Source organism: Chlorocebus sabaeus, chromosome 25 (genome assembly GCF_047675955.1).
Source record: "Chlorocebus sabaeus isolate Y175 chromosome 25, mChlSab1.0.hap1, whole genome shotgun sequence".
Classification (NCBI taxonomy): Eukaryota; Metazoa; Chordata; class Mammalia; order Primates; family Cercopithecidae; genus Chlorocebus; species Chlorocebus sabaeus.
In genome coordinates, this window is record NC_132928.1 from 69,558,318 (window position 1) to 69,584,544 (window position 26,227).

The 26,227-nt window shown below is 39.1% G+C and overlaps 1 protein-coding gene across 1 annotated transcript in view; it reads left to right on the forward strand.

Annotated features, from left to right (window-relative positions):
- The first annotated feature begins 4,595 nt into the window (after positions 1 to 4,595).
- The window catches only part of TSNAX (translin associated factor X), a 38,967-nt gene continuing 17,335 nt past the window's right edge, over positions 4,596 to 26,227 (forward strand). Inside the window, exons 1-4 of the mRNA XM_007989798.3 lie at positions 4,596 to 4,698; positions 5,127 to 5,231; positions 13,076 to 13,190; positions 18,339 to 18,469. Of these exons, the coding sequence (XP_007987989.1) occupies positions 4,683 to 4,698; positions 5,127 to 5,231; positions 13,076 to 13,190; positions 18,339 to 18,469 (367 nt within the window). The 5' untranslated portion in view covers positions 4,596 to 4,682. The remainder of the gene's footprint in view (positions 4,699 to 5,126; positions 5,232 to 13,075; positions 13,191 to 18,338; positions 18,470 to 26,227) is intronic.

Below are 26,227 nucleotides of genomic sequence, written 5' to 3' on the forward strand. Positions count from 1 at the left end.
CCAATTCTTCATATATTCACCAATTATTATTTTCTTTCTTCTTTTTAAATATAGTCATCCTAGTGGATTTGAAGTGATATCTCATTGTGGTTTTACCATCACTCTTCTTCAATATCAGCTTCTCTCTCTTGTGTTATAAAACCGGAACATCATTTTCTCCTACTATATCCTAGCATTGCTTGAAAAATAAATCTTTGAATTTATTCACCATAAAGGTAATGTGTACACTTCACAATACCACTCTGGATCCCATAGATATCTTTTAAATATTATGGTTATCTTTTAAAAAACAGGAACTCCAGATTCTTACAATTCCCCATGATCTCTTCTACCCCAGGATTTAGTTATTTATGTAATAACTAAATAAGGGAAATGCTGAAACAGATAATCTCTTAATTATGTTCTTCTCTTTACTCGATTATATGATTTTCTTTCGATATCCAAAACCATTTTTTTTTTTTTGAGGTGAAGTCTTGCTGTGTGGCCCAGGCTGGAGGTCAGTGGCGCTATCTGGGTTTACTGTAACCTCCACCCTCTGGGTTCTAGTGAGTCTCCTGCCTCAGCCTCTGGGGATTACAGGCACGTGCCACCACACCCAGATAATTTTTGTATTTTTTAGGAGAGTGTTTCACCATGTTGGCCAGGCTGCTCTCGAACTCCTGGCCTCAAATGATCCACCTGCCTTGGCCTCCCAAACCAGTTTTGATACGTGATTTTTCTCTTAATCTAATGGTGACAAATGAGAGGATTTATGAACTGAATAACAACCATGCAACTGAAAGGCTTAGAGCTTCATTCAGAGCCAAATATAGGCAATTAGAATGCAACTGGAGGCCAGGTACAGTGGCTCACTGTAATCCAAGCACTTTGGGAGGCCTAGGCAGGTGGATCACTTGAGCCCAGGAGTTTGAGACCAGCCTGGGCAATATGGCGAAACCCTGTCTCCACAAAATAGAGAAAAAAAAATTAGCCATGCATAGTAGCATGCGCCTGTAGTCCCAACAACCTGCGAGGCTGAGGTAGGAGGATCACTGGAGCCCGAGGAGGTCGAGGTTATAGTGAGTGAGCCGTGGACTGCAGCTTGGGTGACAGCGTGAAACTGTTTTTTTTTTTTTAAAAAAAAAAAAAAAAAAAAAAAAAAGCAAGTAAAATCAACATCAGAGATAAGATGTTACTAAAAATCTTTACCTTCCTCTCCCTGACTTGGGGTGGTAGTCTTCCTTTAAAAAACAAACAAAAAACTGTTTTGCCAAGTACCAAAACTATGTGTTTACATCTGAAGCAATAAAACAAGGAGACAGGGTAGGGATGCAGGCTGTTACAGACATTGAAATCTATTTCCTGACAAAGGAGTAGCTACAAGCTGGGACACCTGGGGAAGCCTGGGGTAAATGCATATGCAAAGAAGTGCTGGGAAAGTGCTCCTGGGATTCACCTCCCGGGATTCACCTCCCTTAAATACTTTCAGAAGTCATTATAGGTTATGAAACTTAGTGTTCTAATCATCATATTTACGGGAAAGAGTGGAAAGCAGTTCAGGTAACATAGCTGTAGTTGAACAGGCTAGGGCAGTAGTGGCTGGAGAAATAAAAGAAATACAGTTGATCCAGGCTTTGGAAAGTTGAGATCTTGGGATGTGCTGTTCCAGGAGAGTTAGGAAAAATACCCTTTCCTTCAATTATGGTACGGTAAAGTAAGTATTGACTCCGAAAATGTTCATAAGTACTGGCTTCCTTGGATCTAGAGGGAGTCATATTAAAATGGCTAGATTTGTATCAGAGCTGTCTTTTTTTCTTTTTGGCATGATCAAGTCATTTCTAATCAGAGTAGGGGGAACACTGGTAGATGAGACGTCACTCAAATTCATGACAATTATTTGTTCAACATCCACAAAGCAAGTAGCCCAACAAGCAAGGTCCCCAGGAGCCTACTTTATCCTCAAGGAATCTGCTTAGTTAATTCACTTATTCCCAGAGCTGCAGAGGTATGAGCGGTGGTTACCTTCCCGCCAGAGCAGAACCTGCCTTGTAGTTACTGCCATATTCTAGCCAAGTTATTTCATTTACTGTTCCTTTGTTCCTAAATTAACAAGGAGAAAAGACTGTATACAACACATGACTACAATATAAAGGTTATTTAGAGAAAGCTTAAAATGTACTTGTGTTTTCTCTACTAGGCCTAGGGCATCCCACTTACCAAGCCTTGGCCTAAGTTTCTCTCTAGACGGTGCTGAATTGCCACCTAGCTACCCATCCTGACGCCAGTGAGAGGTGACAACATGCTAGCAGCCCTCGCTCTTGGCACCTTCTTGGTCTCGGCATCCACTCTGGTGGTGCTTGAAGAGCCCTATCAACCTGCCACTGCACTGTGGGAACCCCTCTCTGGGCTGGCAGAGGCGGGAGCCGGCTCCCTCTGCTTGCCGGTAGATGTGGAGAGGCTCCGGCAGGAACCGGGGCTGCTCACAGGCCAGCGGAAGTTCTGGTGGGCGCGGGCTTCGCTGGCCCGCGGAGCGGCCAGCAGGCGCCGCTGACCCAGGACAGTGAGGGGCTTAGCACCCAGACCAGCAGCTGCTGAGGTTGTGCCTGGTCTCCCAGCACCCCGGGCACTGCGCTCAAATTCTCAACGGGCCTCAGCTGCCTCCCTGCAGGGCAGAGCTCAGGACCTGCAGCCCGCCATGCCCAAGCTCCCCCTCCGCGGCGGTCTCCCGTGCGGCCCGAGCCTCCCCGATGGGCGCCACCCCCCTGCTCCATGGCGCCCAGCCCCATCGAGTGCCCAAAGACTGAGGAGTACAGGTGTTGCTCAGGACTGGCGGGCAGCTCCGCCTGCAGCCCTGGTGCACGATCCACTGGGTGAGGTGGATCAGCAGGGCTGGTGGCGACTTGGGGAACTTTTATGTCCAGCTGAGGGATCATAAACACACCAATCAGCACTCTGCATCTAGCTCAGGGTTTGTAAATACACCAATCAGTACCCTGTGTCTAGCTCAAGGTTTGTAAATACACCAATTGGTACTCTGTATCTAACTAACCTAGTGGGGACTTGGAGAACTTTTCTGTCTAGCTAGAGGATTGTAAATGCACCAATCAGCACTCTGTCAAAATGGACCAATCAGCACTGTTGAAATGGACCAATCAGCACTGTCAAAATGGACCAATCAGCTCTCTGTAAAATGGACCAATCAGCAGGATGTGGGTGGGGTCAGATAAGGGAATAAAAGCAGGCTGCCCGGGGAGTGGGGTTCTCTTCTGTATTGTGGAAGGTTTGTTCTTTCTCTCTTTGGGATGAACTCTTGCTGCTGCTTATTTTTTGGATTCATGCTGCTTCATAAGCTGTAACACTGTGAAACAAGGTCTGCAGCTTCACTCCTAAAGTCAATGAGATCATGAACCCACCAGAAGGAAGAAGCTCCAGACACATGTGAATATCTGAAGGAGCAAACTCCAGACACACCATCTTTAAGAACCCTAACGCTCACTGCAAGGGTGTGCGGCTTCATTCTTTAAGTCATCAAGACCGGGTACCCACCAATTCTGGACACACCAGGAACGTGATTCTTCAAACGTTGACGGAGGCTTACATGGGGCCAGACCACGGCACTGAAAAGCACTGGGGCTAGCGGGGGAACAAAGTCTAGATATGGCAGTACCTGCCCATAATGAGAGACCCACAGTTTAGTGGAATACACCTGCTATTACCTTTTTTTCATTTTGTTTGTGTGGGAGAGGAGTATGGTATTTAATATTTAATTGAGCAGTTATATGTGAAAGAGCATCTTTGTGAGCCTTAACTCCTTTCATCCTCAAATAACCCTACAAGGCAGGTATTCTATCCCTATGTTACAGATAAGGAAACTGAGGCAGAGAAATTGCATGCTTTATCAAGGTCACACAACCACTCCGTGAGGCAAACTGAACACAGGCTGTCTGGCTCCTGAGAGCCAGTGGGGAGGAGGAAGACCGAAGGGCAGGCTTGATCTTCCTGAAAACAGTACCAGCACCATCCACTGATCGAATCGCATATTTCCATCACTTAAAGCTCCTGGCCTCACTGCCAGGAATAGAAAGTTAAAAAACTCCTAGCTCTGTAAGGTTTTGCCTGGATCCTGAAAAAAACGTTCCCACGCGCTCCGAGGAGCTCCAGGGAGACCTCCCTTCTTTCTCACAACCCTAGCCCCGGGCACCAGAGGGCCTGCTCCCGCGGACGAACTACAACCCCCACGATGCACCGCGCGGAAAGCTGGGTCCCCGCTGAGGGAAGGGTAAGGTGTCCCGAAGGTCCCTTCATTAAAAAATTACGTACTTTTTTTTACGTCGCTTTCCCACGATCACACAGATCTCAGTTCCAGGAGGACGCATCGTCTCTTTATTAATAGTACATGCTGTGAGTCCTGTAGAGTAGTTTTTGTCTTCAGGCATAGCAGAGGGCGGCCGCGATAATACACAGTCGCGGGCGTCCCTGGACCACGCGGGGCGCGGAGCCAGCAGCAGCGGCCTCCCTCCGCCCCCACCGGACGCAGGCCGGAAGTACGCGACGGGAGACTTCCGGCCACTGCGTTGTAGTCGCCGGGCTGCAGAGCGTTCTTCCGCCGGCTGTTTTCCCAGGCTAGCTCGGCCTGTACCTCGCGCAGTCCTCTGGCTCGTGGTCCTTCAGTCTCCGCTCGTCTCACCGTAGGCTGTGACGACATGAGCAACAAAGAAGGTGGCGTCCTCAACAACACGGGGCGTTATTTATCCAGAGGGGGAGGTTCTCCACTCTTTCTATGCAGTTTTCCCCTTTTCACTCTTGAAGGATGCCTTCGTGCCTTGCAGACTCGGGGGCGGCAGCTCTGGTTCTCTCCCCGGCCAGATTGGCCCTGTTTACACCTCCTTTTTTATTAAATCTTTGAGGTGTGATTTTATCCTAGTTTAGTAATTGCTGTAATGCCAGATCATAGCACTAGTTGGTGGAAGCTTGGATGGTTTGCGTGGAAAGGCCTGGGCAGCGTCTCTGTCAGTCTGCGGAGAAAGCCTCTAAGGCGAGGGCCCTGTGCGTGTCTGGTTTTAAAGCAAGGAGGACGTTTGCCTATGTTCTGTTTTGCAAACTGTTGGTGATGGAAGATCTCTAACTTTTTTTCTTCTCTATATAAGGATCAGGAGGGTTCAGGAAAAGGAAACATGACAATTTCCCACATAACCAAAGAAGAGAAGGGAAGGATGTTAATTCATCTTCACCAGTGATGTTGGCCTTTAAATGTAAGTTCTCTGCAGTGTAAGTTGAAGGGGAGAGAACAAAATTATGTAGCCATGGTTATGCGCAAGAAAAACAGTCCCTAAGAATTTAGATTTGAAACTTTAGCTGGAAGTTTTGTGATGGTGCTAGAACTACCCTAAAAGTCTGGATTACAAAGGCCTTCACTTTTATGTCCCATTAAGAGAAATATTAATATTAGTAATCAGGTAAACATGACTTAAACACAAGAAACAGTAAACATTAGCTAATATTAGACGTGTCACATACTCAAGAGTTGTGTACCTGATAATATTCATCTGTTATATGCTAAAATATATTTTCATTTATTGTGTATCCTTTACTAGGCTTGAAGTCGGGACGGTATCTTTGTTTTAACTGTAACACTTTGCACAGAATGGGAGCTTGTATCTGTTAGTACATCCTGTGTATCTATATACACAAATTTTTCACAGTCCCCTTTTCTCAGCATATTAACTTGGACAAGTTATTCCTCATTTCAAAACAAACATAAAACAAAGTTCTCTTCCTTTTGTCCTCTTATCCACTATTCTGTACCTTACATTTCTGTGATTAAGGAATCTGGGAAGGGCTTAGCTGGTTGATTCCGATTTGCAATCGCCTGAAACCTTGATTGGGGCTGAAGGATCCACAGCTGTTGACAGTTCAGGCCTTTTACCTGCAACAAGCTCTCTGTTCCTGTCCACATGAACTTGTGCTGCTTGGGTGTCCTTTGGTGTGGCATCTGGTCTCCTTCAGAGAGAGTGCAAGGAGGAAACCACAATCTCCTTATGTCCTAATCTTAAACATCAGACACTGTCATTTTGTCACATTTTATTTATTAGAAGGGAGGCAGTTTTAAAAACTGTCTCACGTTGAAGGGGAAGGAAATTATGTCCTACCCTTTGGAGGAAGGAGTCTCAAGTTTTGTGGATACATTTTAAAACCACCACAGTATCTACTGTGATCTTCAGAAGTTTAAGACAGCTGGCTGTAATTGAATAAAGAGCATGCGGATACAGAAGGTGGAGTTGCGGCTGGGAGTGGTGGCTCATGCCTGTAATCCCAGCACTTTGGGAGGCCAAGGCAGGTGAATCACGAGGTCATGAGTTTGAGACCAGCCTGGCCAACATGGTGAAACCCCGTCTCTACTAAAACTACACGGTGAAACCCTGCCTCTACTGAAAATACAAAAAATTAGCTGGGCGTGGTGGCGGGCGCCTGTAGTCCCAGCTACTTGGGAGGCTGAGGCAGTAGAATCGCTTGAACGGGAAACACCGAGGTTGCAGTGAGCCAGGATCGTGCCATTGCACTACAGTCCTGGCGACAGAGTGAGACTCCATCTCAAAAAGAAGAAAAAGAAGGTGGAGTTGCTTCTAAGGTGGTGTCCTCATTACCTGTCTTCTGAACTACAATTTTCTTTTTTTTTTTTTTTTGAGACAGAGTCTCACTCTGTCTCATGCCTGGCTAATTAAAAAACATTTTTATTGTAGAGACAAGGTTTTGCCATGTTGCTTAGGCTGGTCTTGAACTCCTGAGCTCAAGCAGTCCGCCTGCCTCGGCCTCCCAAAGTGCTGGGATTACAGGCATGAGCCACTGCGCCTGGCCTGAACTACAATTTTCTTTAAGACCTAGGTCAAGTAGCTTCTTTCCTGTGAACCTGTTCTGATTTTTCTCTAAAACCAACTTAGTGACCAACATGAAATATTGAGTATCTGCTATGTTCTAGCATGTATTAGTAGTGAACAAGAAACGTGGTTTCTGCTTTCCTAAGTTATTTACATATATTTGTTATAGCATGATTACATTTTATTTGTTTACATCTCTGTCCCTTATATAGGACTGAGCTCCTTGAGGATAGGAACTGTACCTTATCTAACTTTATGTTCATAGTATCTGACTTACAGTGATCATTAATGTAGCCATAATAAATAATACATATTGATTATGTTAACCCTGGCCTAATTATTATCTTAGTAATAAGAGACTAGATATATTTAGGTCCTTGTCAGCTACTAATTTAGTTAATAGTTTAAGTTCTCTTTTTTTCAGTTCATGCAGTATACATGATTGAGTGTTTCCTATAGGCCAGGCAACATGTGGGGCAGTGCAGTGAAAAGACTTTGGAAATAAAGGCGTTATTAAGACAGTTAAGTGGTTTAAGGGTATTTCAATGTATAGAGCTTGATAAATTCAGAAAGTTTATACTTGAAATTTGCCAAGTAAGTAGATTAAATGTTTTTACCACAATTAACTGGGCATGTTGGCATGCACCTGTAGTATGCTTTTAGTCCTAGCTACTCTGGAGGGGCTGGGGCAGGAGGACTGCTTGAACTCAGAAGTTTGAGGCTGCAGTGAGCTGTGATTAGGGCCACTGCACTCTAGCCTGGGCAATGGAGACCCTGACTCAAAAGGAAAAAAAAGCTAACTGTGTGATGTGATGGCTATTTTAATTAGCTTGATAGTGGTAATCATTTCACAGTTTATATCAAAGTGTCACATACTACATATATATATATCTATATATCACTCTCCACACGCAGTTTTTTTTTTTCGGAGGTAGCGCCTCACCCTGGCCCAGGCTGAAGTGCAGTGGTGTGATCTTCACTCACTGCAAGTGTACGCCTCTTGGGCTCAAGTGATACTCTCACCTCAGCCTCCCAAGTAGCCGGGACTACAGGCATGTGCCACCACGTGTGGCTAGTTTTTAGATTTTTTTGTTGAGGCAGGGTCTCACTATGTTGCCCCTGCTGGTTTTGAACTCCTGGGCTCAAGTGATCTCACCCGCTTGGCCTCCCAAAGGGCTGGGATTACGGGCATAATCAACCATGCCCAACCCTATAATTTTTAATTGTTAGTTATACCCCAGTAAAGGTGGAGAAGCAGGAAGACAAAGAACAGGGAAAACAATTTTTAATAAACTTGAAAAAAAAGGTCAAAGTTTCTTTTTATGGAGATGTTTATATTATTAATATATGTGGTTAAAGTAATTTTTAAAACTTTGTGTAACTTTTTGTTACATAAAAGTAATATTTGTTATGTGTCATTTTGCGATAATCTTTTGTTTACTCAGTTCATTTTTTACAACTTGTACAGTATTCCCATTGTGAGACTGAGTGGTAAAACCCAGTTAAGGCATATCTATATTTAAAGGAGAAAATAGTTTAATTATTAGAGTCTTTTTGATTTTCACATAATTTAGAAATAAATAAGATGATTTTATTCTGTTCGTTTTTATAAACAATAATAGTTGCTTTCTTACATATAGAGACAGTGCTTTTAGGTATAGATTGTTTTTGCTTTCTAGCCATTTGTATTCTAAGAAAATTAAAATCTTTTCCCTTTTTTTTCCTTTCATAAGATTTACCAAGTGTTTTGGAGAAGTTTAACATAAAAGCCTCCAGGTCTGTCAGAGGAGATTTTAAATGGACTCTCACTCTGTCACCCAGGCTGGCGTGCACTGCAGCCTCCGCCTCCTGGGTTCAAGTGATTCTCCTGCCTCAGCCTCCCAAGTAGCTGGGACTACAGGCCTGTACCAGCATGCCTGGCTAATTTTTGTATTTTTAGTAGACATGGGGTTTCGCTATATATTGGCTAGGTTGTTCTTGACCTCTTGACCTCAAGTGATCCACCCACCTCAGCCTCCCAAAGTGCTGGGATTACAGGCGTGAGCCATTGCACTCAGCCCAGAAAGTCTTAAAGGAGAAGCACTAGCTTCCAGAGAAAATTCCATGAGATAGTATAGTTTGTTCAACTCAAACTTAAATCCAGGATCTTTAATGTCCGAGCAACCACTTTGCTATCAAAGTTTGAGCTAATTACATTAAAAGGAGTTATCAGATGAATATTCTGTTGTTGAATCATCTGAGTAAAGAAATACTGTCTTTTAAAATTTATTTTGAAGTAATCTCAAATTTATTTTAAAAATTGCAAGACTTATACAGTTGGAAAAATAATACAAAGAACTTTTATATAGCCTTGACTTAGATTGACCGATTTTTAACATTTTGCCACTTTCACTTTATTATTCTCTCTATATATGTAAATTTAAATGTCTAAACATACATTTATTCTGAAGCATTTAAGAACAAGTTGCATTCATCGTACCCCTTACTTGTTAATACTTCAGAATATGTTTCCTAGGAAGACTATTCTCATGTATAACTATAGTATTGTTACTAGTTTCAGGAGATTTAACACTGTCACAGTACTTTAATCTACAGTGCTTATTTTGACAATTGTCTCAATAAGGTTCCTTCTAGCTTTTTTTCTCTCTAGTCCAGTAATCTAGAACAGGATCACGTTACACTGTAAGGTCTCTTTTTAGTTTTCTGTGATCTGGAACAGTTTCTCAGTCTTTCTTTGTCTTTCGTGACAATGATATTGATTGAAGAATATAGGTCTCATTTAATAGAATATTCCTCAACTTGGATTTGATTAATATTTTCTCATGATTAGATTCAGATTATGCATCCCTGGCTGGAATACTACATAAATGATGATTTATTCTTTTGGGGGGTATTGCAAGGGACCAAGTAATGTAAGGCTTCATAAGGAGTTTGGAGTTTGTAAAATGTAATGCAGAGTCATTAGAGAGTCTTAAAAACTAAAGTAAATTTTTGGGAAATGTCACTTTGGCAGCTATAGAAAGGCAAGGTGGGCAGAGGCAGACCAGACAAGAGACTGTTTTGTAGTTCGGGTACAGTAAGGTGTTTGTAAGGTAACTTAGAGGTAATAATAAGGTGACTTAGATTTGGATGACAGTAATGAAGCTGATAAGACAGATTCAACAGTGCTTTATAAAATTATATTACTATTATGAGTAATTTATATTTTATTCCAACTGCATTAGCATACATTTGAAAAAGTAATAGCTAAGCAGCAAAATAATAAGACATTTTTCCATGTTAGGGGCAGTGCTTATTGGGCACATGGATTTGCAGTTCCTTTTCAACAATTTCTTAGTTACCAGGAGACTGCATACCCTTGGTATGTTTACCTCAAACTACAACACATGCTCTTACCCAATATGTTATACTGCTTATGACTTCAACAAGCAGTTCAATCAGGAAATGTTTTGTGAACATATGCTGCTAGACACGGATCTATGCTCTGATACAGTGGTGAAACAAGCACATTTACAAATAAATAATATAATTTTAGCTAGCAAAGGATAAATGTAAATCAGTGAAGCGTGGTAAGGAATGGAGAGTAAGGGAGGAGGGAGACAGGTGAGTCTTAAGCAGTCCTCGAGCAGAATGATATCTGAATGATGAAAGTGAAATGTGAGATGATGAGAGGGAATAGTGTTCTAGAGGGGCAGTAGCAAAAATAGAGGCATCAAGAAAGGTGCAAGCTTAGAGAATTGGGACCAGCAAGAAGACATATTCCGGCTGGCTCACGAGCTAAGGGCAGGACATGAGGCAGTTTAATGTGTTAGAGGCATGAATTTATGAAAAGATTCTAGATTCTGCAGGTTATTTTTCCCATAGGTAATGTAATCTTTATGTAGACTCCAAGTCGTACTGTTTTATTAAGTGTTAGGTATATAAAACGTTCTGTACGTATAACTTTGTGTTCTAGAAAAGGTAAACAGTTTTCCTTCAGTTTATTTAATACCTTTTGCTCTCAGTATATTATTCACAAAACTTTAGGTGTAGTCTTTTAAACAATAATAATTATTTTGTTAATTGTTAAGAATTTTAGTAAGGAAAAAATTTTGAGGCTGAAACATCTGATAGTGATATGATGAAAGCTTTTTGTTATTTTAAAAAACTGAAAACACTGTTTTTGTTTGGCAGTCTCAAGTTAGGCTTTCTGAAAAAAGTTTACCGAGGTAAAATTATTTGAGTCTCAATATTCAAGACTAAAATTAAGCAGAGTAGATGAAACTTAAGTTAGCATAAAAGTAAGCAGATTGGCAATTATATGTAATAGACATAGATAAAAGTATTCCATTCAGCATTAAGTGCTGATAGAATACGGGTAAGGAGAAATCAGTATAAGGAATCAAAGTGCTGACATTTAAGGAGGCAAATGTGTGAAAAATTTCCTGAAGGCAAGACATGTTAGAATTGTGAAAATGTTTTGTTCTGTAAGGAAAAGGATGTATGAAAGTAGGGAGGAAATCTTTTCTTCATGTAATATTATGTTATGGGAGATTTGTGTCCATAACAATTTGACAGGTTGAAGATTAATTTCTACGTGGAAGGGTTGAGTGTTCAAAGGTAGTATTTAAGAATTGGGGCCGGGCGCGGTGGCTCATGCTTGTAATCCCAGCACTTTGGGAGGCTGAGGCGGGCGGATCACAAGGTCAGGAGATCGAGACCACAGTGAAACCCCGTCTCTACTAAAAATACAAAAAATTAGCTGGGCGCGGTGGCGGGTGCCTGTAGTCCCAGCTACTCGGGAGGCTGAGGCAGGAGAATGGCGAGAACTCGGGAGGCTGAGGCAGGAGAATGGCGAGAACCCGGGAGGCGGAGCTTGCGGTGAGCCGAGATCGCGCCACTGCACTCCAGCCTGGGCAACAGAGCGAGACTCCGTCTCAAAAAAACAAACAAACAAACAAAACAAAACCAAAAAAAAAGAATTGGACACTACAGCCTGTATTCAGCCTTTCATCGATCTCAGGAACTCTTCATTTTCTCCTACTTTTAGTTCTTTTCCTAGATTTCTAACATCCTACCTCAATTTTCAGCTGACTTTTTTCCAGCCTAATTAAATTTTGATGTTTCTTACTGATCATTTTCAGATGAACTCTGCTACAGCTTTCTATTGATTGCAGAACTACTTTATGATCTAGTTCTCTAGTTATAACAAAACGAACTCACTCAGTGATTGTCTATTTTTAGTCATTTTTCTTTTTTTTCCTCTTTACTAATCTTTCTGAAAATATTTCTCAAGTATATTATGCTTATGTATGCAATATTACTATGTGGTAAAACAAAGTAAATTTGAGATTATGTACTTGCTAAAATAAATGGGCTAACTAGATTTTTACTTAATATTTAAATGTGATATTCATAATTTGGTAGCTTTTTAAAAAATTAAGATATAATTCACATACTGTGGCATTCACTTTTAAGAAATTTGTTTCATGTTCATTTTAATATACATGTGCTACCTTATTACAATTGACAGATTTTTAGAAAATCTTCAAGGATTCAGGAGTGTGTGAGCTGCTGTGTGTTGTTGGCATTTACAGAAATTATTAGTAGATACTTAGTTTTACAGGTTTAGAAATCTGGGAACATTATGTGGACCTCTTGAGGTACTTTAGCACTGTTAGTGATGTATACCTAGGATATTTGACAATTAACACTCAAGTAGGTGCTAGAGATTGTTTACAATACTCACCTTTTTGTGTTTTGAGAATTAGTGTCATTACCATCGTGTTCTACTTCTGAATGAAGTCAGGCGACTGCAGTTGTCTGCATTTACGTTGTGACATCTTTTTTTTTTTTTTTTTCTTCTTTTCTTTTTTTGAGATGGAGTCTCGCTCTGTTGCCAGGCTGGAGTGCAGTGACTCGATCTCAGCTCACTGCAACCTCCATCTCCGGGGTTCAAGAGATTCTCCTGCCTCAGCCTCCTGAGTAGCTGGGACTACAGGCACGTGCCACCATGCCCAGCTAATTGTTTTATTTTTAGTAGAGACAGGGTTTCACTGCCTAGGCCAGGATGGTCTTGATCTCTTGACCTCATGATCCACCCACCGCGGCTTCCCAAAGTGCTGGGATTACAGGCGTGAGCCACTGTGCCCAGCCTATGTGACATACATCTTAAAAATGTTATTTGGTAGGCTTTGAGTATAGAATATATACACATACTTATGATCTTAATGTGTTTTTAGCATTTCAGCAGGAACTTGATGCAAGGCATGACAAATATGAGAGACTTGTGAAACTTAGTCGGGATATAACCGTTGAAAGTAAAAGGACAATTTTTCTCCTCCATAGGATTACAAGGTGAGTAAACATCTTTAAAATTTATTATCGTTTGATACTAGCTATTAGAATATTCTGTGACTTTGAATGTGAGGATTAGAAGACATCAGCAGCAGGTACAACTTAAGAGTTAATATTTTAATAAAAATAGGTGTCAGCTGGGTGTGGTGGCTCACGCCTGTAATCCCAGCACCTTGGGAGGCCAAGATGGACAGATCACTTGAGCTCAGGAGGTTGAGACCAGCCTGGGCGACATGGTGAAACCCTGTCTCTACTAAAAATACAAAAATTAGGCAGGATTGGTGATGCATACCTATGGTCCCAGCTGCTTGGAAGGCTGAGGTGGGAGGCTTGCTTGAGCTTGGGAGGCAGAGGCTGCAGTGTGCCGAGATCGCACCACCACACTCCAGCCTGGGCGACTGAGCCAGACCCTGTCTAAAAGAAAAAAAGGTCTATAGGGGTTGGGTGGACTTAAAAATAGGAAAGAAAAATTGTTACTTTCAGAGCAGCTAAGGATTTTGTGTTCTGTTAAGATTATTCTTTAAGATATAACTATTATCTGTGAAAATATATTAAATATTTTGATTGTTAGAACCTGTCACATTAAACTTTATTTGGATGATATGCATGAAAATTTTAATATTACATAAATGTTAAAATCTGCATAACGTATTTTCTCATTCATTTTTGAACTCATTGCAATCTGGCTTTCTGCCTCAATTATTGAAATGCCCTTGTTACCTTCATATTATTAAGTCTCTGTTTTCTTATTTTACATTTTTGTAGCATATGATACTGTTGACTACTTAATTCTTTTTTGAAAGTTCCTCTTCTTTCAGTTTTGTGACTTTTGTTTAAATTTTTTTTCTCTAGGACTTTATTTTTCTACACAGGCTTTGTATATTTGATAGACTTCGTGATTGCAAGTAAAAGAAACTAACTTAAACTAGTCTAAGCAGAACAGGGAAATTAATTATAAAAAGCCATTATCAACTAGCAGATTTTTTATTTTATGCACTATTTTTTATTATAGTTGTGATCATATTGTTCATACAGTTTTGACTAGTAAATTGAGAAAATAGTAGACTTCAGAAAAATTAGAACTTCTCAAGATTCAGCACTATCTTATGAGCAGCTGAGTATCTCCATCTTCCATCTTTGCTTCTTTGTTTGCTTCATAATTCATTTGACCTGATTCCTTTGCCTTTCTGTTTCACTAGAGGTAGAATAGTATCTACCCTACAACTCCCCAGCTTCTGAAGACGGGTTGTTGTTACAAATTCCAGATATCTCCAGAAGGGTAGCTGTGGTTGGCTTTATACTATATATCATAGAGAGAATGTAGGGAAGACCAAATAGAATTTATTAGCTTTTCATTATTGAAGACATCATTGGCTGGGCATGGTGGCTCACGCCTGTATGGGCAACATGATGAAACCCCATCTCTACAAAAAATACAAAAAACTAGCTGGAGAAGGTGGTATGCACCTGTAGTCCCAGCTGCTCACAAGGCTGAGGCAAGAGGATTGATTGAGCCCAGGTGGTCAAGGCGGCAGTGAGTCATGATTGTGCCACTGTACCCCGGCGTGCGCAACAGAATGAGACCCTGTCTCAAAAAAAAAAAAAAAAGATACTGAAGTATTCCATTCAGTAACATGAAACTTTTAAGATAATTCTCACGTTTTAGTTTTTATTTGATTAAATGGAATCTAATTTGCCATACGTAGATTTATTGAAATATGGCACTGTTAACACTTTCTTTTTCCTACCTGACTCTGTAAAATTAGTTTTTGCTTGTTTTCTTATATCGTTCTTAGATAGCTTGTGCATAGTAAGGCTTGTATTATCGAAAGAAGCAATACTGTTCTGCTTAATTATGGACACTTTTTTTTAGTACCTATTGCAATTCTAAAACAATTGCCATCAATATTCAGCAGTAATATAAATAATAAAAGCAATAATATAAAGAAAAACATACAGATTGAGTATCCTAAATGCTTGGGACTAGAAGTGTTTTGGATTTCGGATTTTGGAATATTTGCAGATAATGTATGGGCTGAACATCCCTAATCTGGACATCTGAAATCTGAAGTGCTGTTATGAGCGTTTCCTTTGAGTGTCTTCTTGTTGCTAAGAAAGTTTTGGATTTTAGAGCATTTTGGATTTTGGGTTTTCAGATTAGGGATGCTCAACCTGTAATACGAATATGACAGGAGACCTTAATATTTTAGAAAAATCTACATTACTGTGTGAAGTCCACTTTTAAATATTTTTCCACCAAAAAATAAATGCTCATTATAGTAAACTTAGAAAATGGTAGGCTTTAGAAAAATTACAAATGACAGAAAAGATACTTAATGAGACAAATCAGTCTGTAATACCCAAAGATAGCCTCTATCAACTAGCAGATTTCTTATTTTGTACACTATTTTTTACCATAGTTGAGATCATACTGTTCATACAGTTTTGACTAGTAAACTGAGAAAATAATAGACTTCAGAAAAATAAGAAACTTCAGAAAAATTAGAAACTTTAGAAATATTAGAAACTTGAGGAAAGTAAAAATACTTTATGAAAGAGGCTGGGTGTGGAGGTTCACGCCTGTAATCCCAGCACTTTGGGAGGCCAAGGCAGGCGGGTAACTTGAGGTCAGGAGTTTGAGACCAGCCTGGCCAACATGGCCAAACCCCATCTCTAGTAAAAATATAAAAATTAGCGAGGTGTGGTGGCATCCCAGCTACTTGGGAGGCTGAGGCAGGAGAATTTCTTGAACTCAGGAGGTGGAGGTTGCTTGAACTCAGAATTGTGCCATGACACTCCAGCCTGGGTGACAGAATGGGACTCTGTCTCAAAAAAAAAAAAAAAAAAAAAAAAAAAAAAAACTTTTTGAAAGAAATGAGCCAGTCACAGTACATCTGAAAAACTGTTAATGAGAAGACCTCATGTATTTTAACTACAAAACTATTTTAGTAGACATAAGATAACTCTTCTTCAGTGAGCTTCAGTAGTTTGTGTCTTTCAAGGAATTTGCCATTTCCTCTTAAGTTTTGAAATTTTTGGGTGCTAATTTTCATTTTGATTTCACCTTTGACCCAAGAGTAATTTAAGTATCTTATTTTGTGTCCAAATATTTTGGGAGTTTCCCAGACAACTTTCTGATAACTGATTTCTAATTTAATTTCATATGGTCAGAGAACATGCTTTCTGTAATTTGAATCCTTTTAAATTTATGGAGCCTTAATTTTGACCCAGGATATGGTCTGTCTGGTAAATGTTGTGTGTACACTTGAAAAGTGTGTATTCTGCTATTGTTAGGTGTAATTAAGTCAGATTGGTTGATAGTGTTGTTTGCGTCACTTATTTCCTTATGATTTTCTGTATACTTGCTCTGTCAGTTATTGAGAGAGAGAAAGAGGGTGGCATCTCTTGACGATAATTGTAGATTTGGCTTTCTCCTTGAAGTCCTATCAGTTTTTTCTTCAAGTATCTTGAAGCTCTTTTATTTGGTACATTAATATTTAAGATTGTTATGCATTTAATGAATTGACCCTTTATCATTATAATGTATCTCTGGAAATAGGCTTTGCCCAAGGTTTGATGTTAATGTAGCTACTCCTGTTTTCTTTTGGTTGTTATCAGAATGTGTATTTTTTCATCCTTTTATTTTTAATCTGTTTGTGTTTATATTTAACATGGATTTCTTGTTTCTTGCTTTTTAAAAATCCATTCTGAAAATCTCTGCTTGTTAGTGCAGGTGTTTAGATCGTTTACATTTAATGTAGTTATTGGTATGGTTATAATTAAATCTACCATCTATTCTCTCCTTCTTGCCTTATTTTGGATAATTTTTTATGATCCCATTTTATCTTATTTGTAGGCTAATTAGCTATGCCTTTTAAAAATTTTTTGTAGTGATTGTTTTATGGTTTATAATATACATCTTATTGTCAACCATTCTCACTTTGTACAATACTGTGTTTACTAAAATTTATGCATATAAGAATCTTTTCACTTTGCATGATTTTTTGGTAACAGTTACTTTGCCAATAAAGATCACAGTGTTGATGTGCCTAAGTTTCAGTCAACATAGCATCATGCAAAGTAAGGACTATTTACTTATCACTTCGCATATGGTATAAGAATCTTATACTTTCTTTTCCATTTCCCCTCTACTAGCTTGGCCTTTTATGCTACTGTTATGATTCATGTTATTTCTACTTTTGTTGTTTCCACTGATTTTTACTTTAAACAGCATGATTTAAAAATAAGAAAAATATTTATGTTTATCCACATTTACCATTTTTGGTAAATGTTCATTCCTTTGTGTATAGATTCGGATTTTTATCTGGTATCATTTTCCTTTCGCCTAAAGAACTTCCTTTAATATTTTTTGTAGTGTCAGTCTGCTGATGATGAATCAATTCTTTCTGGCTCTGTGAACTAAGGGGATTGTTCTGCCTGCTCACTTTGGGCAATTCTTTTTCCAGCCTTAGGTAGTTTCCTCGCATGCCTGCACTGATCAGTACTCAACTGAAGACTTGAGAAGGTTGCTTCTATAAATCTCTGAAGCTCTCTGTTTATACAGCTTTCTCCTCATTGTTACTCTGCTCTGCAAATTTTAGCTGTCTTGATCCCCCAAAACTCCCAACTCCTTTTCTACTCAGACTGACTCCCAGGCTCCACCTAAGTTTCCTGTCTCTGTACTGTCACTTGGAAGCTTTCCAGGCAAAAAGATGAGGCAGTCAGAGGGTATATGTTGTGCTCCTCCCTTTCCCCAGGGATCACTGCTCCAGGCTGCCTGTAGTCCAGTGTCTGTAACCATTGTTTTCTGTATTTATTTTTTCTTTTTAGTTGTTTAAGGTGGGAGGATAAATCCAATCCATGTTACTCTGCCCTTTACTGAAAGCAGACGTCTATCCATATGTCATATTTTTATGAACAAAATTTTTCTTAGTTATATTACACATATAATTTTTGTATACTTTTTTCACTTAACAGTGTGTTAATAGCATTTTTATGTTTTCCATACTATTAATAGTTTTCGGTCATTTTGAGTTAGAAGTATGTGAATGTATACGATATTTAGCCCTGTGTTGATAATTAGATTATTTTAGTTTTTCACTGTTGAAGCATCTGATGTTCTAAAAGTTCCCAATGTCTTGGTCATAGTGCTCCTGATATGGAAGATATATTGACTGAATCAGAAATTAAATTGGATGGTGTCAGACAAAAGATATTCCAGGTAGCCCAAGAGCTATCAGGGGAAGATATGCATCAATTCCATCGAGCCATTACTACAGGTAAGTCTAGGTTTGTTTCAGGGGTAATAAATATTTTAAATAGTGTGCTACATGATTAACATGTGAGTTGAATGAATTTTAAGTGACACCTGATGAAATAATAATACTGGCTTTAAAGAACTGCAACTTTGTAGTAACATAGAAGTAATCCAAAGGCAAGTTGGCTTTATTTTTTTTTTTTTTTTTACCAGTGTAGTAATAGTCATTGATTGATTTTAATAAAGTATTTGAGAACACAGATTTAATAGGACGAACTTTATTCTTGAGCGTGTAGGATGTATTCAGACAGGGCCCATCTCATTTCTAAGTACAAGTAAATCTCACTGATGGCTCTAAGTTTCCATTTCAAGTATGTTCATGAAAGAAAATGTTGCCAGATGAACCCAAATATCTCATAATGTGACTCCACATCTGGGTGTTTTATATTCACTGAAAAAAATTTGAGGGTAGGCCAGGCGCGGTGGCTCACGCCTGTAATCCCAGCACTTTGGGAGGCCAAGGCGGTGGATCACGAGGTCGGGAGTTCGAGACCATCTTGGCCAAGATGGTGAAACCCTGACTCAACTAAAAAATACAAAACTTAGCCAGGTGCGGTGGTGGGCGCCTATAATCACAGCTACTTGGGAGGCTGAGGCAGGAGAGTCGCTTGAACCCAGGGGGTGGAGGTTGCGGTGAGCTGAGATTGCACCACTGCACTGCAGCCTGGGTGTCAGCACAAGACTCCATCTCAAAAAAAAGAAAAATTTGAGGGTATACTGGATCTTGGTAGTTATCATTATTTTCAAATAAATTGAATAAATGTATAAAGTGCTTGGTTCTTTCCTCTTCCTTCTTTTTCTAATGTGGGTTCATTGATAGGACAGATACTAGATAATTCAGATACAGGTTGAGTATCCCTTATCCAAAATGCTTGGGAACAGAAGTGTTTCAGATTTCGAGTGTTGGAATATTCACAGTTTATTGCTTGAGCGTCTCTAATCCAGAAATCTGAAATGCTCCAATGAGCATTTCTTTTGAGCATGACCTTTGAGCATCGTGGCAGCACTCAAAACGTTTTGGATTTTGGATCATTTGGGATTTAGGCTTTTTGGATTAGGAATGCTCAATATCAGCACCCTAAGATTTGCAGGAAGACTGGGAAATGAGTTTATTTGGTATCTGCTTAATACGTATATCCAGTTTTAGCCTAAACGTTTATAATTTCAGCACTTGTTTTTTCAGAAATGTTGAAATGTCTTCTAATATGGGTAAGAGAAAGTACCAGCATACATTAGTTAAAACTGAGGGTGCATTGTTGGAAACTGAAGTGTAAAACAGCCTGTGAGGAGTCATTATAACATTACCGGGTGAAAAAAAAAAAAAAAAAAAAAAACCTTACCGGGTGAAATACCGTCTGCCATCATAATTTATTAATATCAGGAGTTTATTTGATATTTTAATAACAGCACACATAATAAAGATGACTTCATGAATTTAGTTTGTTGTAAAGTGACACAACCTGTAAAGTGTGACAGATTTGGCTGGAGTGGGAGAGAAGATCAGAAGTATTGGTGGGAAGAAGGATGAAGTAAAAGGTAAATCAAGCTTAGCAGAAAACACGAGAATATCTTTATAATAGTAGCTGTGACGATACTACAGATAGATTCATAGCAGGAAAATATTTCAGACAGAGTAGTTCTGCTATACATAAGTTAGGTATGCATGTGTAATCTTGAGGGCTACTGAGTGGCAGTGGCGGTGGTGGTGGGGGACCAAGTTACTAACGGTCTCTTAGTTTCTGGAAAGTGCTTGAACTGAAGCAGCAGTACAGTCTAAATGTCTGTATTAAATGGAAATCCAGTTCTACAGCTTTTCCTAAGTATCCTATTAACCTGCATGACTGAAGGCAAGAGTTTGAATAACTTCCATAATCTTTATCATTTTTTCTATCAAATCATCATGTAGTATGCCTATCTTGCAAAAGTTCATGACAGTTAATAAATATAATAAAAGCTGATCACCATTGTTCTCACTTTGGACTTCAATCTGCGTAAAACTTGTATTTTAATAAAAATTCATATATTTTTCCCCACAATGTTGGTCCTCATGTGTGAAAAATGATGTTTTTCATGTTTAAACTTCTCAATTCCTTATTAGTGCATGATTAGGCTCTACTAATTGTGACAACATCAAGTTCCCCAAATATCTATGGGACATATTGGACATTGCAGATTTGCTGTATTTAGCCCATAGTTCTATTTTGTATATCCTCGTGCATCAGTGAAGTATAAAGATAAGAGTTTAAATAAGGGCAAAGACCATATACATAATGATACCAGAAGCAACCTAGAAAGCTATACATTGTCTTACAGAACAGAGAAATGGAGAGAAAAAGGTGAGAGGGAAATACTCAGTAGAGTATTTCCTAATTCAGGAAGGAAGTACTGTAGTCTTGGAAAGATAGGACATTAATAAAATGGGAATGATCCATCTTCAAATTTTCCTACTTCACTGTATCATTGAGGATTATTATAAGCCCAGTGGTCTCTTTTAGGCCTTCGTTTATGATTTGTAAGTTTTCTTTGAAGATAACTTACTCATGAATTAAAATAATGAAGGATTTTCTATATCTTTTCTGTAAAAAGTCTTTAAAATGAGGTTCTTTGAATTGAAGGAATAAAGATGTTTTTTCTTAAAGTTAAGGAATAAAGCGGTCAAGTAAAGAGGTGTCTAGGACTGAAAATTTTGCCGACAGATACTTTATTTGATAAAATAAGGTTATTTATAATTGGATTAGCATTAACAATATGATGCTTATGAATAGCTTGCTGCTTGTAATTGTTAAATGCTTGTTTTGGTATTACTCCAAATAGTTGTTCTTTTGACTTGAAGATAAAACAATTCTGGCAATGAACTAAAGGAGTTCTGTGCTTTTCCTCATTAAGAATAGTGCTAATGGCACGCAGAGCATTTCCCTAAGGGATACTTGTGTGAGCTCAAACTTTTAGTATCTTAATAATTGAACAACAACACAACGTCAGGTCTGTTTTCTACACATTTCTTATCAGAGTAGATTACAGATTGTCCCAAGGGGTGGTTAAACAAATGAACAAATAATTAGTTGCTTGAAATAAGTCACTTAAAAAAAATTTGTGTCCTGCCATTTTTTTTTTTTCCCTCTTGTTGAAAAATTAACAGTTGTGGGGGAAATGTCCTCCATTTCAGAGAAAAAATACTGTTTTTTTCTTTATATCAGTTTATATCACTGATATTGTTAAGAATTGTCATTTTTTGAGACATTTCGTTACACAAAAGTAAGTTTATATGCTAATTAATATTTTAATTATTTTATCCAAGAATGTGAGTGATGGGTAAAGTGGATGTTTAGGGCCAGTTAAGATATGTTTTTAGCCACTATTCTTTATATTCACAATCTCATAGGTTTTTGCAATACCTCTAAATCATAGATATTTTTACCGCTTCACAAGTGGGGAGATTGAGGCTCACAAGTTATGCTCAGGGTCATAAGCTAGCATGTGGTAGTACCATTGGTTTCTTCCCACATGGATTTCATTTACTTCTTGACTTTACAACCTAACTCCGAGTAAAGGCTTTACTTTGCTTACCCCAAATACTGAGGTTTTCTTCATACACCCAGCACACACTGTGGCCTTTTTTTTCGTAGCACTTCTCAACTTCTAACGTGTAATCTCTTTATATATTTCTTCATTATCTCTCTTTCCCTTACTAGAATGTAGACTCTGTAAATCTCTACAAAGATTTCGTTCCTGTTTTTCACTTTATATATCCCAGACACCTAACAAGTATCCGTAAATACAAATGTTGAAGGAATGAAGAACAAAACCAATTTTAAAAGGCTTTTTTTTTCAGCCATATGCTTTATCTGATGATTTGCTTTCATGAGTTTATATTTTTACTGTTTTTTGTTTCTTCCAAAAGAAAGCACGTTTCCAGGAGCTATTTCTTAGACATAGTAGCAGGAATAGGATCAATATTAATGTTTAGGGAAGTTCCAAAGCTATAGCAGTACAGAGAAATTAGATGTAGGTTCAGCATGTTGGCAAAATTGTGAGTGCTCACTGGAAAAATGAACTATGATACAAATCTCTGTAAGCTTTTGGAGTAACAGTAGGAAGCGTGTAGTGGATGGAATAATATAGCTAAAAGTTGAATTTGTCTGTTAATGAGTGAGATTAAGAGAGAAGTACCAGAGATGTTGGTTAGTTAGGGTAAAGCTAAGTGCAGAAGCAGATTAATAAACTGTGACGTTGCAGTGGCTTAACAAAATAGAAATTGTATCTTTCTCTCTTGAAGACCAGGCTTTATGGTGGTAGTGTGAGTGTGCTCTGCCCACTTAGTTATTCACACATCCATGCTCTGTGGGGCTCTGCTGTTACCAGTACATGATTTCCAAGATCAGCCAGGGCATCAACATAGAGCTGACAGATTGTGGAAAAGGGAGGAGTTGGGGATGGTGCCTGAGGATGTTATGCACCAGCCCTGGAAGTGACATAGAGCACTTCTGCCTACATTTTGTTGGCTAGTCACATGGCCACACCAGCTTTAAGGAAGAATGGGAAATATGGTCTCTGTGCATGCCAAGGAAAACAAAATATGTTTGATGAATAGTTAATTTTTCTCTGCCTGATATGGTAATTTGATGTTCTTTTGGTGTAATAGAAAATTCAGGTATATGCCTATTGATTGATTTAAAAATTTTTTCTGAATAGATTTTCCTTTGGTTGAAAGCATTCATTTGTCTGTTTGAAAGTGATATTATAACTGGTGAGAAGACTTCTAGCTGTATTGCCTAATTTTGTAAATAAGGTGAGCGATAGTATTGAAATTGGAATCTGACTTGTTTTATCTACTCTGATAGACTTTCTGCTAGACTATCATCCATCCATCTCTGATAGCTAGTATCTAGTGCTTTAAACTGTTTTATCTAAAGTCAAAGGCTTTTTCTTGAAGATTCTGCATCTTGTTAAAGACTCTTATCATCCGTAATTTTACCTATACATGTAATTACATAAATTATGCATTTTGGTTTTTTTTTTTGAGACAGTCTCGCTCTGTTGTCCAGGCTAGAGTGCAGTGGTGCAATCTAGGCTCACTGCAACCTCCGCCTCCCGGGTTCAAGCAGTTCTCTGCTTCAGCTTCCCGAGTAGCTGGGATTACAGGCACACACCACCATGCCCTGCTCATTTTTGTATTTTTAGGAGAAATGGGGTTTCACCATCTTGGCCAGGCTGGTCTTGAACTGCTGACCTTATGATCCACCCACCTTGACCTCCCAAAGTGCTGGGATTACAGGCGTGAGCCACCGCACTGAGCCAAATTACGTAATTTATGTAATTTAATTATGTAAAATAGAAACAGTTTAGGGTTGCATGTAAATGTCAGATGACTCCTTAGGCATTTTTTGGTGACTTGTTTCAATCACAATTTAGTAAGTGTATATTTCACACTGTGAGCTTTTGTGATGACTACTATGACCATGAGAAAATCTGTCTATAGGCATTTTCCGGGTTACGAAAACTCGGTTTGTAAATACTCTTTCTAGATAAATATCTGGTACACACTACTTGGACTGTCCAAATGTATGATGGTCTTTTAGTCTAATTTTTCTTTTCATCTCTGAGCGTTCCCATTCCTTTTCTGAAATCTTGTTTCAGAAGGTTATTCTTTTGACCTGAGGTCTGTCTGCCAGTTGATAAGGATAGGGCTAAACAGGCAACATGGAGAAGAAGAAACAGTGTCTTACTCAGTTTTGGACATATTGCACCAAGTCAGAGAGATCCTTATTCCTTGACATACTCTTATCTTAATTTATCATGGCTTGGTAGGATACAAATGATGTTCTGCTAACATAGTTTGCTAGTACTTCTTTTTTTTTTTAGTCTGTCTCTCTGTCACCCAGGCTGGAGTGCAGAGGCGTGATCTGGGCTCACTGCAACCTCCATCTCCCAGGTTCAAGTGATTCTTGTGCCTCAGAGTCCCAGGTAGGTGGGATTACAGGCAAACGCCACCATGCCCAGCTGATTTTTATATTTTTAGTAGACATGGGGTTGCACCATGTTCACCAGGCTGGTCTCAAACTCCCGGCCTCAACTGATCCACCCACATTGCCCTCCCAAAGTGCTGGGATTACAGGCGTGAGCCACCGTGCTCAGCCAATTTGCTATTACTTCTTAGCAAACCAAAAAGTATTTGAGAATCGTAGTACATATTGACTCAGGATAACATTTTAAAAGAATAACATCCCCTTTTAATTGTAAGCTAATAAAAGGGAAAACAAATCGAAGGAACAAAAAGACATTATAAAATATTATCTAACAAAAATTAATGGCAGTAATTCTTATTTTATTCTTTTCATAGTTTAGTAAACAGATACACAGGGCCCTTATACCAGATACTGATATATTATTCTATGTAAACCCTGCTATGTAAACAGATGCATGCACTTGACAGATGAGAAAATTGGAGCACAGTAAAATGAGTAAACTTATCTCAGTTCACACTGCTCACAAGAGACTGAATTAGCTTTAGAACCTAGGACATCCTCACTTCAAGTCTCTGCTTTCTCTTTTGCCATTATCATATTTTATTCAGTGGGAAGCTAGAGGCAGAGAGGTGAGGCAGCTGTAGTGGTCCTTCTTGGTGTGAAATGAATAGGGCCTCAAATTTAGTGTTAGCAGTGGGAATAGAGAGGAACGGGCATGTTTTTAGAAAACAGTTTATTTTTAAAAAGCATAAAGAAAGGGAATAGTCTGGGGATGCCTTTAGGTTTCTGGTTTGGCCAGCTGGATGAATAGGAATGTTATTAAGTGGAGAAAACAGGAAGGTGGAATGGGTTTTGGATAAAATTAATTGGAACTCTTAGGATGTACAGATTGCTGCCTAGGAGGCTGTTTGATCTGTAGGTCTAGGGAACTCAGGATGCACCTGTAGTTACAGCCTTGGAGTTATGAGTTCATAAATTGTACTTAATTTTAAAGACATGGATAAGATTGTCTAAGGAGAGTGTAGAGTGAGAATAAAACCAAAGACTTGGGACCTTAACTAAAGAAAATACAATATAATATTTAAGGGAATAATATCCCTGAGTAATCAAGACCTGAGGATGGGATCCAGAGCTTAAGCCTTATATGACAGGACAGCTCCCTATTCCCAGATGGGCAGTTACGATGGGTATAGAGGTAGGGAATTGAGAAAATTCTTGCTCAGTCACTTCCATTTTCATGTCATGTGCTGAGAAAAGGGGATGTGGTGGGGAAATGGTATGGAATTGATGGGAGACTGGAGATTTAAGAATGACTCTGATGGCTCACGCCTGTAATCCCAGCACTTTGGGAGGCTGAGGCAGGCGGATCATGAGGTCAGGAGTTCGAGACCAGCCTGACCAATGTGGTGAAACCCTGTGTCTACTAAAAGTACAAAAATTAGCCGGGCATGGTGGCGTGCATCTGAGGCGGGAGAATCACTTGAACCCAGGAGGCAGAGGTTGCAGTGAGCAGAGATTGTGCCACTGGGCTCCAGCCTGGGAGACAGAGCAAGACTCCATCCCCGCCCCCAGCAAAAAAAAAAAAAAAAAAAAAGAATGACTCTGAGTGTAATGGGGATGGGTACTTAACCAGGAACATTAAATAGTTATTGTTAATCATTTTTGAAAGTTTGCCTGAGCAGTAAATATAATCCTTTGTGTATAGCAATAGGAATGAGTGAGGCAGAAAGTTAGGTTAATTCATGGTTTGGGTT